The sequence below is a fragment of the Ursus americanus genome, chromosome 20 (genome assembly GCF_024610735.1).
Source record: "Ursus americanus isolate L20-20 chromosome 20, mUrsAme1.1.p, whole genome shotgun sequence".
Lineage (NCBI taxonomy): Eukaryota > Metazoa > Chordata > Mammalia > Carnivora > Ursidae > Ursus > Ursus americanus.
The window spans coordinates 29,632,094-29,649,478 of record NC_142146.1 but is presented as its reverse complement, the minus strand read 5'-3'; the positions used below and the strand labels follow the sequence as shown (position 1 = coordinate 29,649,478).

The window sequence follows — 17,385 nt, the reverse complement described above, 5'->3', positions numbered from 1 at the left end:
TCAGGACTTACATCACAGACATGGAGGGAACACTTTTTAAAGTTAAGGTCATTCCACCCAGGAGATGTATTCACAGAAACAGTCACCCTAGCCGAAAGTCTATTCATTCATTCATTCATTCATTCATTCATTCATTCAAATGTCTGTTACTCACATGCCACTTTCCTGCCCACAAACACTACTTTCAAAGCAGCCCTTCCCATTCAAATGAGAGCACTTCCGATAATGATTATGTTCCTCCTATCAGACTAACACCCACAGATAACAACTGTAAACTCTGGGAGAAATATAAAATACAACTAATTAAAGGTACTTGGGAGCAATGAAAAGCAAGTAGATTCTGGAGGGGAATCAGCATTTGGAAAAAGGGAATAGCTGCTAGGTTGTTTTTGTTTTTGTTTTTTAATGGCCTTTAGACTGAGCGCAGGCTAAAGTCTGTGCCATGCAGGGCAGAGTGTGGAGAGAAGATGGTTAAAATGCAGGAAAACAAAACAAAACATAGTCTTACCAGCTTGAGGTACTAGAGGACAGTTTGGGGGCATCCATAGCCTCTTAAAAGTGAAAAGAAAATACCCCCAAAATGAAAGCAGGAGAGGAGAAACCCCAGGTTCTATGTATAAACTCTGCCCAAACTCTACGGCTGACCCCATAGCTTAATTAACCATATACAGGGAAGACTCCAACCAGCCCAATTTAGGCTAAAAGAACTGAACTGATACTTGAGCTGTTGTCCATTGCAGGGGAGACAGTTTGCAGTTTGATGTTACCCAATTTCACTGACTGCTTAAGAAAAAAAAAAACTTTCTAGAGGAACATGATGGCATCCAGAGTCTCTACAACATATCATTCACAATGTCTAAGACACAATCCAAAATTACTCTATATTCAAAGAAACAGGAAAACATAATCTATACTTAGAAAAAAGACAATCAATTAAGACTGGTCCAGAGATGATGAGGATGTTGCAATTAGCAAATGAGAATTTTTAAATTAAGTCAAAAAAAATTTTAGGTAGTTAACATACAGTGCAATGTTGGTTTCTGAAGTAGAATTCTGTGATTCATCACTTACATACAACACCCAGTACTCATCATAACAAGTGCCCTCCTGAATCCACCCATCTAGCCCATCCCCCCACCAACCCCCCTCCATCAACCCTCTGTTTGTTCTTTATGTTAAGAGTCTCTTATGGCTTGTTTCCCTCTCTCCCTTTTCTCTTTGCCCCCTTCCCATATGTTCATCTGTTTTCTTCTTAAATTCCACATATGAGTGAGATCATATGGTTTGTCTTTCTCTTATTTCACTTAGTGTAAAACACTCTAACTCCATCCATGTTGTTGCAAATGGCAAGATTTCATTCTTTTTGATGGCTGAGTAATATTCCAAGCAAATGAGAATTTTAATGCAGTTATTCAAGAAGATATTTTTGGGGAAAACAGATATACATGACTAAGAGGGAAATCAAGACCAGCCATCCCTACTAATCCACAGAATTCTTCATTTGTGGATTATGATTCATGAATATTAGAGAAAAAAACAGAGCATGAAAGAGAAAGTCCAAGATTAATAAATTTAAGCAACTGAGCCCAGAGAAACAGAGGTAATTTAGGGAGCAAGGAGAACTTGAAAAAAATTTCAAGTAGGATTTTTTTTTTTAAGATTTTATTTATTTATTTGACAGAGAGAGAGACAGCCAGCGAGAGAGGGAATATAAGCAGGGGGATGGGAGCAGAAGAAGCAGGCTCCCAGCAGAGGAGCCTGATGGGGGGCTCGATCCCAGAACGCCAGGATCACACCCTGAGCCGAAGGCAGACGCTTAACGACTGAGCCACCCAGGCGCCCCATCAAGTAGGATTTTTTTTTAAAGATTTTATTTATTTATTGGAGAGAGAGAGAGAAAGCGTGCACAAGCAGGGGGGAGGGGCAGAGGGAGAGGGAGAAGCAGGCATCCCACTGAGCAGGGGGCCTTACACAGGGCTCGATCCCAGGATCCTGAGATTATGACCCGAGCTGAAGGTAGATGCCAACCAACTGAGCCACCCAGGCACCCCCCCAAGTAAGATTCTTCAAGCCTCAAGAATAGATTACATTCATAAAATAAGAAGTGGCCATTATGAAAAAGGAACAATCAATGAATAGGAAAGTATTCTTAGAAATAAAAAAAGAAAAACGGATTTGCTGAAGATTAAATTAGTGTTCTGGAAAATAAAGTTTCCTAGAATGTAGAGATATAAAATAAAAAGCTGGAAAATATGTGAGAAAAGTTGAAGCATGGAGGATAAATCCAGGAAATTCAAGTTCAAGAATACAATTTTCTTGAGTCAAAGACAAGTATAAGCCAGATATAATTAGACAGAAAACAGAGACCCATGCCTACATACATTCTAGTGAAATTTCAGAACTCCATGGATAAAAAGAATACCTTAAAAAGACTCAGGAAAAAAAAGATAAACACCACCAGATTACTTACATTGGATGAGAATGATACCAATCAGACTTCTCATCGGCAGTCCTGTGTGTTAGAAGACAACAGAATACCGCATTCACATTCTGGGGCAAAATGATTTTCAACCTGAGAATGTATACCTTGCTGACTGATAGGTAAGTGGAAGGGCAAAATACACACATATTTGGACATGTCAGAATCAGAAAGCTTAGTGCTCAAGTATCCTTTAAAAATTACTTCAAGAAAATGAAAAAAATAATACAAGAAAGAGGACACCATGCATTATAAGAGCAGTGAAAGATGCGAAATTTCAGAAAATCTAGGTATAAAGTACAGCTCATAAAATTCATGCTAGTCACTAGAAGAACTTAAACCAGATATTGTTGACAGGATTGCTTCTGATGAATGGAAGTGGGTAGAAAGAACTTTTATCTTATATTGTATATCCTTCTGTATTATCTGAATTTATTTTTGTTTTTTAAATACAATTACTCATAACAAAAAAATTAATAAAAATTTAAAAGGCACTCCTCCCCCAATCTAGCAGTACTTATATTCTACATGTGTTGTCAGATTCCTTCTTTAGAAATTTTATAAGAAGAGGACCTGGTTCATTTAGTATAGGATGGTTTTGGAACAGGTCTGGGGTGCTGCTGTTAAGACAGGTCTGCAGAATATAACATTTTAGAAAAATCCTTGATCAGTTCAGCACACATACAAAAACAGTAAGATGTAGACATATAAGAAATGACTTTCATTTTTCACAATAACCTGAAAGTGAATCTTGCAAAAACAAAACAAAACAAAACAGAACAACCCGAAAAATTCTTTCTGCTTCAAAAAATTTGTCATCTTGTGGTCTAAAGTGTAATTGTCCAATATGGTAGCCACCGGCCACATATGGCTGTTGAAACTTGACACGTACCTAGTTCAAATTGAGATGTGCTGTAAGGGTAAAATACACATCAGATTTCAAATATTTACTCTAAAAAAAACCCCTGAAAAATATCTCATTAATAATTTTTTAAAAATATTAATTACATGTAGAAGTGATTTTTTTTCCAGAGCACTAGGTTAAATAAATTTTATTAGAATTAATTTTATGTTTATTTTTACCTTTTTATAATGTAGCTATTAGAAAATTTTAAATCCCATATGTGGTCCTTATTTGTGGCTTACATCGTGTTTCTATTAGACGGTCCTGGTCTAAAGCACCAAAATGTAGCACATATCCATTACTACTCAGATGGGGTTTCTATAAAGAGAGTTTTGAAGGAGAAAACTCACATTTCGGCTTTCACTTGCCAAGAAACTCGCCTGGCAATGAAGAAAGGATCAGTATTAGAACAAGACAGAACGAGAACAGGAAGTTGGGAGAACAGGTAACATGACTGAATTCAGGGAGAAGAAATGTCAGTTCTAATATAAAAAAGGTTTGTTGGTTGAACAACTTCCAATACAATGTTACCTCTAAGGCTTGTACTCTTCTAATATCATAAATTATTCTTTTTATAATCATATTCTCTTAATATTTTCTTTATGCAATGCCATTCTAGCTACGAATTCTCTACCTATAACTTCCTTAGAACTTTTCTACATATATATGGATATTTTTTTATGATCAGGGCATTTTCCTACATGGATGTGGTAACGACTACATTATTCTAATCCTGTTCGAAGACCTCTATACTGATTCAAATGTAGGGAATACATTTCAGAGCAGAAGTTATCTCAATCTTAGCAGTTATCTTTCAAACAATATTTATCCTCATGTCAACTGAGCTTCTCTGACCCATCTGAAAAGGGCACTTTTATCAATAGAGAGGATTTGCATATTTTTCTGTTGAAGATGGATGATTAGCTTATTTCCTGAGGAATGTTACAGTGCATTTGTGTTCTCTGCTTTGTCACTATAGATCATCTGTCACTTGTGATTTTGTATTCTGCCATGAACTATGAAAACAATTACAGTGTTTATCAATAGAGCAGCTCTGTGGAAGGTAAAAGAAACAACTAAGCTGGGAGTTAGAGCTTTCTTTACAATAATCAAGAGATGGTAGAAGGAAGAGAAATGGGGGATAGTAAAAAAAAAAAAAGTCCAGAAACAATAGAAAATAGGGGTCCTTTTAGCCATTGACAGTATTAAAAGATGATATTAGGGAAAGGTTGTGAAAGCTTTTACTTTTACATTCTATCAACCCTGCATAAGGCTGTCGTTGGGGCCAAACACCTTAATAATCACATTAAGGATGGACAATCTAGCATTTAGGCCAGTGATTAGCAAATAGGTCCTCTATCAATGTTCGTTAAGTAAGTGCGAAAATCCATGACTTATGGTTCTATTTTTTACTTCTATTTTCAAATCTCATTACTTATTAGCATTAGATGTTGGGGTCTCATTACTAAAATGTCTGGCTACTTGACAGAGACAGTAAATTGTCCTTTGTTCTTGCTGCTATAGATGTTTTCCCCCTTCCCAGGTTGAGAATGAAGCCAGATCTTGCATATCTTTGCCTACATGCCTTTTGTGTTGCAGGAGGAAGCAGCAGTTACCAGGCAAGAGAACACAACTCTCTCTTTCTCAGGATTTTCTTTTTTTTTCACCAATAGCCTTGGCTCAGTGAGAATTATGTAGAAAGTGATAGAGGTAAGTGCTTGAAGTTTACAGGAGAAAGCTGTGGAATCCAAGGGGAGAGGAAGATTCCTGAGACTAAGAGATGGGGAGGGGTTTTAGGAGGGCTTCTGGTTTATAGGTATCACCCCAGGTAGGGGACTGGACAATGCCAGGATGATGGAGACCAAGTGTGTGGCCTTGGAAGCCATTAACAGATGTCCTCTGCCTACCTTCAGGAGACCATGTGGGAATGGACAGTGTGTTTATTGGAGACCAGTGTGGACGGCAGCCTAGAGGATCCTTATCCAGCTCTTCCCACCAATTACATTCTGGGACCTTTAGTAATACCTGAGAAGGTGAAGAACCCTACCAATGAATGAGACTGAATTTCCCACCAACTGGACGATTAAAGGCTCAGCATGGGATAAGATTGTTTAGAATACATTTCAGGCTAAATGCAATGGCATCATTCATGAAAGTGCTTGCTTGGGCAATGACCAATGCATAGCATGAAATGAAAAACAAACTGTTCACAGAACATGAGAACTAGATGTGACTTCTATGTTCATCTAGTCCAGACTCTTCATTTTTAGATTATGAAACCAAGGTTTAAGACTTTAAAGAACTTGTTCCAAGTTGTTGGCCTGAAGCCAGCGCAGAGCTGAGGCAGGATGTCATCAACCTTCAGCTCACTTCTCTTTCTACTTCGCCACTTGAGAAATTCAGATCTATTTGTGGTGATTAAATACCTTATTATTTCATCATAGCCATGAAGAGTTCTTGTCAAAGTACATCTCTTACTTTTAAGATGAAATAAAGAAATCGGAACTATAAAAATATCTAGGTCTGATGATGGTAGAGGTTCAAAAAAAAAAAAGAAACATGAAAAAAAAAAAAAAAGAAACATGGCTGCCTGGAGTTTCTAGTCATTTCCCATTATAGAAGCTGTGGGGGAAATGACCTGAGCCACCATTACAGTAGTTGATATTACAGTTGCTGAGAATGAAATACCTCTCTCTAAGGCCGTTTCAATACATCCATGTGTATGTATGTGTGTTAGCACATATACACATACAGAAAGCTGTTAGCTACCAAATACTGGGTGGGAGTTTCTTTTCAGGAGTGTGTACATGTTCGTATTTAATCTACTTAACAGCTAAAGAAATGATTTATTTATACCTTCTTATTGGGTCTTACTTCTTAAGAACCGTCCTACATGATACTACTTCTAGTTTAATTGTCTTCATTATCCAAACTTCTCTAATCTATGTCTTTGTCACACACTTTGCTCTTTGCAGGCAGTGGCTGATTGGACTTCAATTTCTTCTTTCTTTCTGGACACCCATGCCAGGGAGTATAACTATCCTTTGCAGAAGAGCCTCCTTCTAGCCGAATGAGAAGCCTACACTACAACGAGGAGTGCAACCATCAGGAGAGCTACCCAAGCAACCTGGGGTTCGTTCATCAGTCGCTGGGTCACTGTGAGTTCACACCCTGCTCTAGACAGGCTCAAAGGGATGGGTATGGGCATAGTGATGTCCATGTGGTGAAAGCCTGTCCTTTAAGTGAGGCATCACTGAGAGATGCTGCATCCATCCCAAGACGTTGGTCTGGTGTGTCTGCCTTCATCCAGCCTTCTGTTCAGATGTTCCGATAGGGGTCTCTGTGCCAGCAGGGCCCATGGCGAAGGAGGGTAAACAGCAGCACCACTAGGACACCAGACACCAGGCAAAAGGCAACGGCAAGGACGACCCTTAGAACTGTGGAAATTTGGAAGGGTATTAATGTAAAATTAATGGATTAGGAAAATATAAAGATTGTAAAATTAATAGATGAGGAAAATAGAAAGATCACACCTCAGTGCCTTAATTGTAAACTTCAGTGGCATTTCTGAAGCAACCTTGAAATCAGCATAGTGTGTTGATAAGAACACTAGACTAGGAGTCAGGAGATGACCTAGGTTCCAGTTCTGGCATGACCTTTGACCTCTGAGCCTCAGCTCCACTGTAAAGGGAGGGTAATTGAAGTATTTCTTTTTTTTTAAGATTTATGTATTTAGAGGCGCTTGGGTCGCTTGGTTGGTTGGGCATCTGCCTTTGGCTTTGGTCATGATCTCAGGGTCCTGGGATCGGCCCCAAGTCAGGCTCCCTGCTCAGAGGGGAGTCTGCTTCTCCCACTCCCTCTGCCCTTCCACTCATGCCTTCTCTCTCTCTTAGATAAATGAATGAAATCTTAAAAAAAAAAAAAGATTAAATAAAGAAAAGATTTATTTATTTATGTGTGAGAGAGAGAGAGGCTATAAGCAGGGGGAGGAGCAGAGGCAGAGAGAGAAGCAGATTTCCTGCTGAGCCCGGAGTCTGATGCAAGGCTGGATCCCAGGACCCTGAGACCATGACCTCAGCCAAAGTCAGATGCTTAACTGACTGAGCCACCCAGGCTTCCCCCTCCCCTTTTTTTTGATTAAAGTATTTCTAAGGTCCTTTCCCAGCTTTAACTTCATGCATTCTTATACAGTTAAAATGATCAATTGCTCATGGTCTAAGGGTCAAAGGAAATACTGTCACTAATTGGGTCTAAAAGAAATAGAATAGCATCTTTAAGTTTCTGAATATGATTTTCAGTAAATATCTTTTAGAGAGGAAACCTTGAGCACATGTTAACAATGGCAAGCATTTTTAGGATAACCATGTACTATTCCTAATCTGTACCTTTATTTATACATATCACTTTGATAGCCGACCAGTCATGGGGAGATATATGGGGTCATTTTTTATGAGATGTTATTCATTATTTCATCTGGAAAGTTACCCTAAACACACACACACACACACACACACACACACACACACACACACACGTCCATGACACTGTATATATCATAAATATCAATTTGTACCATCTCTAAATGTATGTCTGATCTTCACTGTAGAAATAAAGTATTGCTTGTTGGCTTAGGCCGTGGGAAAGCAAACATCTCTCTGATCCTGGCAGCTCTGTCTACGAAGCCCTAGTGCTCCATGGAACACAGTTGAAAATCACATATTTAACTTAACCTTATCATTGTAGAGATGAAAAAAAAAGTAGAGGGACTAGATAATTTGGCTAAGGATAAGCAGATAATTGTATTTGGGTTAGAATATGTGGGCTTATCAGTGTCATGATTTTAAAAACCATCTGTTCACTAATGACTTCCAAATTTAAATCTTCCCCAAACTCAAGACTCATATCCAACTGTGTACTTGACATATTTCCTTGGACATCTAATAGGGATTTCAATCTTAATTAGTCCAAAACTAAACTCCCAATTCCCTTGTGCGCCCCCCCCCCCGCCCCAAACTCTGTTCTTCCAGCAGTCTTCCCCATCTCAGTTGATGTAAACTTCCTTCTTCTTGTGTCCCAGCCCCAAAGTCTCGGACACTTCCTTGACTCCTCTCTTTCTCCACATTCTGTAATCAATATGACAGGAAATCCTGTTGGTTCTACCAAAATTATATCCAGAAACCAGTGATTTCTCCCCTCCTCTGCCACCTCCCTGTTTGGAACCACAATAAACTTTTGCCAGGATTACTACAACATCCTCCTGACTTGTTCCCTAGATTCTATCCTTTATCCCCTATAATCTATTTTCAACACAGCAGCCAAATGACTTCAAGTCAATTCATGACACTCCTCTACTTAAAGTCTGCAATGAATGCTCATCTTACTCAGAATGAAAGCCAAAGTCCTAATGATAACAGTTTATAAGGCTCTATAACATCTAGCTTGGTTAACCTCTTGGAGTTCCTCTCCTACTACTCTCCCTTCACTTACTCTCTTTTGCCACACAGGCCTTCCTGTTGTTCCTTAGACATTCCAGGCACACACCCATTTACTGCCTTTGCTATACTTGCTACCACCGCCTAGATGCTCTGCTCATGAATCTTTGCATTACATAACTCTATCACCTTCTTTGCTCAAATCTCATCTTTTTTTTTTAGATTTATTTATTTATTTATTTGAGAGAGAGAGAGAGTGAGCAGGGGGAAGGGCAGAAGGAAAGAATCTGAAGCAGACTCCCCACTGAACCTGGAGCCCGATGTGGGGCTCAATCCTACAACCCCGAGATCAGGACCTGAGCTGAAATCAAGAGTCAGATGCCTAACCAACTGAGCCACCCAAGCACCCCTCAAATCTCATCTTCTCAGTGAGGGCTTTCTATTTAAAGGTGCAACTAATATGCCCTTTCCCCACACCCACTCCCAGTGTGGCACTTGGGATCCTCACCTTCCAAAGTGTTTATTATGTTTATTATTTATTATCCATTCCGCGTGCCTTCTAATAGAATGTAAGCCTCATGAAGGCAAACTTTTTTGTTCATGAATGAATCCCAGGCACTTAGAATCCCTGGCACATAGCAGGTGCCCAATAAATATTTGTGGAAAGACTTAATGATCTAGAACTCACAGGTTCTCAATTCTTAGTTCATTGCTTTTCTCATGATGTCAGGATGCCTGTTAGCATCATGAGAAGGTGAATATTAATAAAGTTGGATCCTTGTGGACAGGTGCCATTACCACTGTGAATGGAGTTAATATAAAGGTGGAGGTAACTGAACATGTATTCAATTAGGACTAAGTGGAAATGAGGGAAGAAGGCAGAGACAAATGATTCTTTAAAATTAATGTTCATGGATAACTTCCTGTATTTGGAAATTTATTTTCAATTATTTTTATTGGCTATGTTGTCATAGTAGTCCATGGAATATCCTTTCCCAATCTATTTCCTTCCTTCATTCTTTCCTAGACAGGCAGTGGGCACACACCATATGCTAGGCCAGCTATAGGCCTAACCCAGTGTTGGGTTTGGGGGTTCCATGATCCCTGCTTTTGGGATCATCAATAGCTAGTGGGAGAACCAGATAGACAATTATGAGATCATGTGATAAATAGTAAAATAAAAGTGTAAAAGACTCGCCATTGGAATAGAGAAAAAGTTGAGATTAATATAAAGCTTTCTATGTAGAAGACAAAGAGGTTGAAAAGTTTTCTGAGAAAATGCTAGGATTTGAGCTGGCCTTTGAAGTAAATAAGACTTTGCCATGAGACAGAATGAGTTGCACAAGAGTGTGTTTGGGAAATAATGAGCAGTTGCACGTGGATGGAGTATAGCTTCTGGTGAGTCGAGACCAGAGAGGTAGGTGGCAGCCTAGGTCTTAGAAGGTCTGGTTTGTCACAGGAAACATGGAAATCACCACCAATTATGACACATGGAAGTGACATGGCCCAATTTGTGTTTAAAACAAAAAACAACTGCAGAGAAAGATAGGATGGTAGAGATACTCTAGGCCTGATAACTATAGAAATGCCTTTGACAAGATACTGAGGGCTCAGCACTGGGAGTGTGGTCCTGACAGCACAGATGATGGAATTCTAGCAACTCCTGAAGTAGAATCGACAGGCTCTGTCGTGGACGAAATGTACTGGTAAAGGAGAAGTGGAGTCATGGCCACCCATGGGTTCTAGTTTGGGTGAAGAAGATGGTTAGGCTATGAACTGAGATTGGAAGCACATTAAAAAGGATCAGTTTGGAGTGGAAGAGATAATAAATTTCATTTCAAATGTAGGATTGAGATGGGTTATTATCCTCGTAGAAAGGATCAGATGAGGGCTAGCATTCTAAACAGGTCTAGAATTCTATATGGAGACATGGAAATAAAGATTGTAGGTGTAGAAGACGGAGGCCTGGATAATACTGGCTCATGTTGAGGGTGGAGTGAGGGCACCAAGGACAACTCATAGGACATGGTCATTTAGGGTATGAGTCTGAGAACATGAAAAGTCTCAGGAGAGATTCTCTCTCTCTCTCTCTCCTTAATATTTTAAATTATACACTCCCTTGTACTGTGAAGGATTTTGTGATTTTCACAGAGTAATGTTCTAGAATCTGAGAAAAAGAGGGAGTGATCCATTGTATCTTACTGTGAAGAGACAGTGCTGGAAATGACTGACAAGTTCTCTTCCACAGGGGAACATGGGAAAGCTGCTGAAGGCCGTGTGCATCAGCACTACTTTTCTGAAAACCATTTTGGCAATAAGTATTAAAAGCCTCTTCCTCTTGCTGTTACTCCCCACGTCCTGTCTACTCTTCCTATTTCCCCTTTGAGTAAGTCTGCCCTCATCCTCATCCTTGGATTACTGTGACAGCCTCCCAGCCATGCTCCCTGCCTTCAGTCCCACTGCTCTCCAGTCCACTCTCCCCACTGAAGACAGAGGTCTTTCTAAAAGAAGCCTGGCCCATCATTTGTCCTCTGCCTAAAATCTTTTTTTTTTTTTTTAAGATTTTATTTACTTGAGAGAGTGAGGGAGAGGGAGCAGGAGCAGGGGGAAGAGGGTAGGAGAGGGAGAAGCAGACTTCCTGCTGAGCAGGGAGCCTGATGCAGACTCGACCCCAGGACCCTGCGATCATGACCTGAGCCTAAGGCAGACGCTTAACTGACTGAGTCACCCAGGTGCCCCTATCTGCCTAAAACTTTTAATGGCCAGAGCTACTCAACTGGAACTGAGACACTTACTGCCCACCTCCTCGGCATCTTTGCACTCTAACCAGACATACTCCTTCTAATTCCTAAAATGCCCCATATGTTGTCTCTAGCCTTTGGGTTTCTACACATTTTCTCTTGTTTGTAACATTTTCCTCTTTCTACACCTCCACTCACCCAGTTAATTCTTTATCTCCTTCAGGCTTTGATTTAAACATCACCCCTTTTGAAAAGCCTTCCCTGACCTCTTAGACTTAAGCTAAATGCCTTTTCCACATGTCCTTTATTATAGTATTCATGGTACTTAACCGTTAGGGCTTGTTTAATTCTTTATCTCCCTGTCCTCCTTACCTGCCTCCCCACACCCCTGCCAAGCGGTCTAGGTCACATGGGGATAATTTTCTTGTCTTGCTGTTTCCTTAGCAGACTTAACGCCTCCTCCATAGGCACCTATTAGGTACATAATAGGTACTCAAAAAATAGCTCCTGTTTATTAAATATTCATATACTTTAATCTGCTAATTTAATTTTTGGGAATTTGTCTCAGGAGGATAGTCAACAAGCCAGTGTGGGATGGAAAGGGAAGATGATACAGTAGAAATATGGTGTTGGAGAGTGTGAGGCTTGAATCCTGACCCTACCACTTGTGGCATGTTATTTTCTCAGGCTCAGTTTTCTTCTCTGTAAAATGGGGATATGTGATATTGGCAGGAAAAGGAAGACAGGTTGATGAATTAGGCACCGATGACTTTCAAAAGGAATGTTTCCAAAGAGAGATGGAAGGAAGAACATCATTTTTTCGAATAGTTCAGAAGTGAGAGAGAGATGAGGAAATTCAGAATGTAAATGATTAGTTCAAGAAAATTGGGATTGAAGAGAGTGAGAGCAGGTGCTCGAAGCTGTTCTTTGATGAGAGATTTGGGCATGTTCCTAATAGAAGAAAGCCATCTCAGAGAAAGAAAATGAAGCTACGATTCATCAAGGTCCCAAGAGATGCGGGGTGGGATCATATGCATGAGGAAAGGAGTTAGGTTACTCAGGGAGGAACATGTTTTCCTGAGGGGCAGCAGCAAAGGCAGGTTAAGGCTACTAAGATATTTTGGTGTAGTGACAGGAGAACCTGAAAGACTTTTCAATGGACCATCTTGCTCTTCTCAGGTCATCTCATAAGAATTAAAGAAGCCAAGGTGGAATTGAAAGTCTGGGGAAAATAACAAGGCTTTCCTGTAGAGTACAGGAAAAAAGTCCAGTAAGGGTGAATACGTGTGCCAAGTAGTGTTGAAAGATCCACCTGGGGTTGGAACAGAAGTTTCAACATTCATAATTTGCAATGATAACAACAGGCTTCTGATGCACTCAGCCGATCGGAACACAGAAACTGTGTGGTTGGTTTAGTCTAGGGTTGGATATTGCTGTGGTGGGCAGGGTATGGGATGGGCCACTACTGTGAGGTCAGAATTGCCTAGATGGAGGACAGGAGTGGGAGTGAGGAGTGAGTCAGTATATACCAAAGCGAGTTCCGAATGTCCTTAACGAATGATGACACATGTCCTGGGAAACTGATAGTGGCAACAAGAATGAGAAACAGGTGCTGTAACTGGCCTTCTCTCTGAGGGGAGGGGGTTGCTGGAAGGGGTATCATTGAACAGGATCTCTAAATAGCAATGGGGAAACAAGAAAATGCCGAGGTGACTATGCTGAAAACAGACCAAATAACATAGACATATTGACCTATACATATTTCTATGTAGTCAGTGACGGAGTCTTTATAGTGCAGTCACATTTGAGGCTCACTCACAGTTTCTCTCCCCTATTTATTCAATGACTGGGTTCTAGGCTTCTGATATCTGGACCCAACCATGAAGAAGTCAGGCTAAGTATGAAGAGCTGAATATTTATTTATTTATTTATTTATTTATTTATTTATTTATTTATTTATTTATTTATTATTAAAGGCTGATTTATTTATTTTGAGAGAGAGAGAGAGAGGTGGGTAGGGGCAGAGGGAGAGAGAGAATCTTAAGCAGACACCCTGCTGAGCAGGGAGCCTAACTCGGGGTTCAATCTCACAATCCTGAGATCATGACCGGAGCCGAAATCAACAGTGGGATGCTTAACCGACTGAGCCACCCAGACACTTCAGGGCTGCACCTTTATTCAATTAGTAAATTTTGACTGAAGATACCAGGTTCTAGGCATTGTCTGAAGATTCAAGGAGGAAAAAGGTCTGGATCTTGCCTTGCGTGTGTGCATATCTACTGTAGAGTTTCAGCTTTACAAAGATTATAAGGCAACTTCCCACCAGTAATTCTCCTTCCCACTAAATATGTGATGTCAGAGATTAGAGGGTTTGGGAAAGTGCTAGCAAAGAAAGTCTGATGGTGTCAGTAAAACTTTGGAATTAAGGAAGTATTTTCTAATTTTTTAAAAAAAGATTTTATTTATTTATTTGAGAGAAAGAGAGAGAGAGAGCAGAAGCAGGGGGAGTGGCAGAGGGAGAGGGAGAAGCAGTCTCCCCGCTGAGCAGAGAACCTGATGTGGGGCTCGATCCCAGGACCCTGGAATCATGACCTGAGCCAAAGGCAGATGCTTAACAGACCGAGCCACCCAGGTGTCCCAAGAAAGTATTTTCTAAAAAAAAGAATTTTATCATTTTCAAGTAATATAGTATGGAACTTAGACTTACGAATTTCCCAGCAAAGATTCTGCTTAACTTAGTTGATATGAGAATGAAATTGATTGGGTCTAGCACTAGTGAATAACACTGCTTACAGGTAGGAGTAGGATTTCATGGGTGGTGGGGTTGCCGGGCATTTTGCATGTCTAGGATATGTCCTGTATTTAATGTTTGTCCTGCTTTCTGTATTGGCTTTCCCTGGACACCCTAAATGTTCTGTAGCCATCGCCCCCCCCAATATATTATAAAAATCCAACAGTTAAAGCTATTTTTCAAATTTATCTGGGCACCCTATACTTTTATTTGCTAAATTTTGTGGCCCTAATAAGGAATCATTCAATGCCTATAACCTTGTATGCTTTGGTCTGCTTTGTGGAGTCTCTGCCAAGGCAAACAGAACTTCTTGTTCCAGGAATTTCCCAACACTGACTGCAGTCTGTCCTTCTGAAATTTTTACCTGCTGCCCCAAACATCACTCGTTGAGACCATATGGAACAAATCTAATCCTTTTTCCTTAAAGCAGTTCGGTTATTGAATTCACCTTGTTGGAGACCACCTCATGTTATAGACTCTTACTAAGCTCTCTCTGAGCTAAAACCAGTGGTGTGCTAGTAAACCGGATCAAAAACACAAAAAACAAAACTCTGATTGGTGGCATATGCTGATTTCTGTGGTGAAAATGCTCCTGCTATGACACCATGACCAATTTCACATGGCCCAGCACAACAATCCTTAATGTTTTCTCTTTATTAACATATTTTGTAATTAGTCGCTCTATTTGAATATTGGGTTGTTGATCCTGGTGTCTTTTTTTTTTTTTAAGATTTTATTTATTTATTTGGGAGAGAGAGAGCAAGAGAGCACGAGCACAAGCAGGGGGAGGGGCAGAGGGAGAGGCAGGCTCTCCGATGAGCAAGGAGCACGATGCGGGACTTGATCCCAGGACCCCAGGATCATGACCTGAGCAGAAGGAAGATGTTTAACCGACTGAGCCACCCAGGCGCCCTGATGCTGTTGTCTTGAGGAGAAGAATTTTATAAACACTCTACAGGTAGGTTTGATAAGGAGGTGGTGGACTGGCTATGGAGAATAGAGGAGAGGATGGGATCAAAAGTAACTACCAGCTTATTGGATATTGCTGCCAATCAAGAGAGAGACAGTGGGTTCAGGGAGGAAAGTTAAGTAATTTATACATTCCTTGAGCAAATATTTATTGATCACTAATTATGTCAGGCAAAGGTATTTCTGGTATTTTGTCTTCTTAGAATTGGCCCCTTGAGGGAAACCTGTGGGAATCTCCTTGGACCCAGAATCTTCTGCTGAGTAACTCCCCTACTCTTTCCAGGTTCAAGCCACTAAGACATTTGATAAATGGCTTTCTAGTGCCTTGTACCACACCATTAGAAACCTCCATCCAAACTGATTTCAGATGGTGCAGCTACCTACAGATAGCCTTTGCTGCCGTTCCTTACTGCCTCCCTCCCTCTGAATCCAGTTAGCTCTTGTCCCCTAGCGACCCTTGTAGTCATAAGATATAACCCTTGTTATTCTGTGTAACATGTATCTTTTTGCTTCCTGTCTACATTGTACATTTTCCAAGGATGTTTTCTTGCAAATTCCCCCTTAATAGATGAAGCAGAGCCATCCATCAGCTTAGCCTTTTTCTGAAGCAATAAAGTCCAAACTAAATACATTTTCAATGTAAAACATTCATCCAAGCCAGTCAAAATCATTTTTACTTTACATTAGTATTTTCCCTCCGGTTACATTAAAATAAAATCCCCAAACAAAAATAGAGCTCCTCAAATCTGTCCTTCCGAGATTTTATTCTAATTAAACATACACTCACTTTTCACAATTCATTATGAAAGTAATGTTTTTGAACTCCCTACTAGTGACTTTATTCACTATTTTACCTTTGGCTTACTGCTGGAGGAAAGTTACATGCATGGGGGAGGAAGGGTAATTAGATGGTAGCGCTGGGGACAAATATTTACTTGGGAAAAAATAATACAAATAAATATATGAATCAATGTCTCGTGTCAGTCATACCATAACCCACTAGGCGAGGGAATGGCTTTGCTCTGGACTCTGGCATCCAGTAGAAACCATCTCTAGAAACCATTTCATCTTTATCTGTAATGGTAACGTGGCACGGTGTTCTCTAGATGTGTTGCATCTGCCACCCGGCAAATCTACAGGACTCTAAAGAGTGTCATTTGCACGTGATTTCTTCTTGTATTAGTGAGTAGTTTCCGCAGGACTGTGAGCTTGCTGAGGTTTCCTGAAGATCTCAGGATCAAAGCCTTACACATCCCTCTTGTCCTCAGAACAGCTATCACACGGCCATACTTTCAACATTCCAGTAAGTTTTGCTCTTGGAGGCATTTAGAACATTCTTACATTTCTACTTTTGTTCCAGTTTCATATGTGTCATTGTACTTTCTCTCTTAAATCAACTCCAGAGTCAACGTCTCTTATCATCTTCAAGAGAAACCACTCATGCAGGGCTCTCATCTCTGATGTGTTGTGCACCTAAATAAAATTACTGATTTGCTAGCATGTCTGCACTCCAAGAGCTGCCATATATATTATATACAGCAACGTTTTCTGGCAACTTTGCTTTTGGTTTCTTCAAAAGTAACATGGATTTTCCAGGGCTAAAGGATACAAAGATGTATTTACTTTTCAGTTTTTCTACCCAATATGTTTTAACATAAATAGAAAAAGATAGTACCAGTTTCCCAGTGTCGATGATTTCTCTGGATTGCTCCACTGTATTCATTTCTCTGCCTCTCCTTGTGAGAAGGCTGGAGGTAATAGATAAGCTGGTCCCTTGCCCATATGCCTGGGATTAACTTCTTCCCTTCCTTGCTCTCACTCTAGATTGTGGATTTTGTTTGTAATCTATTTCACTTCAGACACTTAAAGAACAACCTCATTTAATCCTGCTCAAGTGATAGCTGGGAGTTCTTAAAAACAACACAAAAAACCCCCAAAAGGTTCTATGTGGTTAATCATATAGCTCATGGCCACCCCACGAACTTTGATCTAACTTGTATCTCTGGTTCTATTTTGACATGATGCCCTTTACTATTAACACTGAAAAAACCAAGTCAAGGTTTAGGCAA

General features: G+C 40.1%; 1 protein-coding gene across 4 annotated transcripts in view; it reads right to left on the bottom strand.

Annotated features, from left to right (window-relative positions):
• The window catches only part of ACP3 (acid phosphatase 3), an 85,394-nt gene that overhangs the window by 36,066 nt on the left and 31,943 nt on the right, over positions 1-17,385 (bottom strand). For 2 of the 4 annotated variants that reach the window (XR_006778488.2, XM_045791766.2), the window contains exon 11: positions 2,471-2,512. Coding sequence is in view for 3 of the 4 variants with exons in the window: in XM_045791766.2 (XP_045647722.1) it covers positions 2,471-2,512 (42 nt within the window). In the remaining variant the exon portion in view is untranslated. Of the gene's footprint in view, positions 1-2,470; positions 2,513-5,947; positions 6,821-15,720; positions 16,915-17,385 lie in introns of those variants that run through there. The other 2 variants (XM_045791765.2, XM_045791767.2) reach the window with 2 other exon arrangements.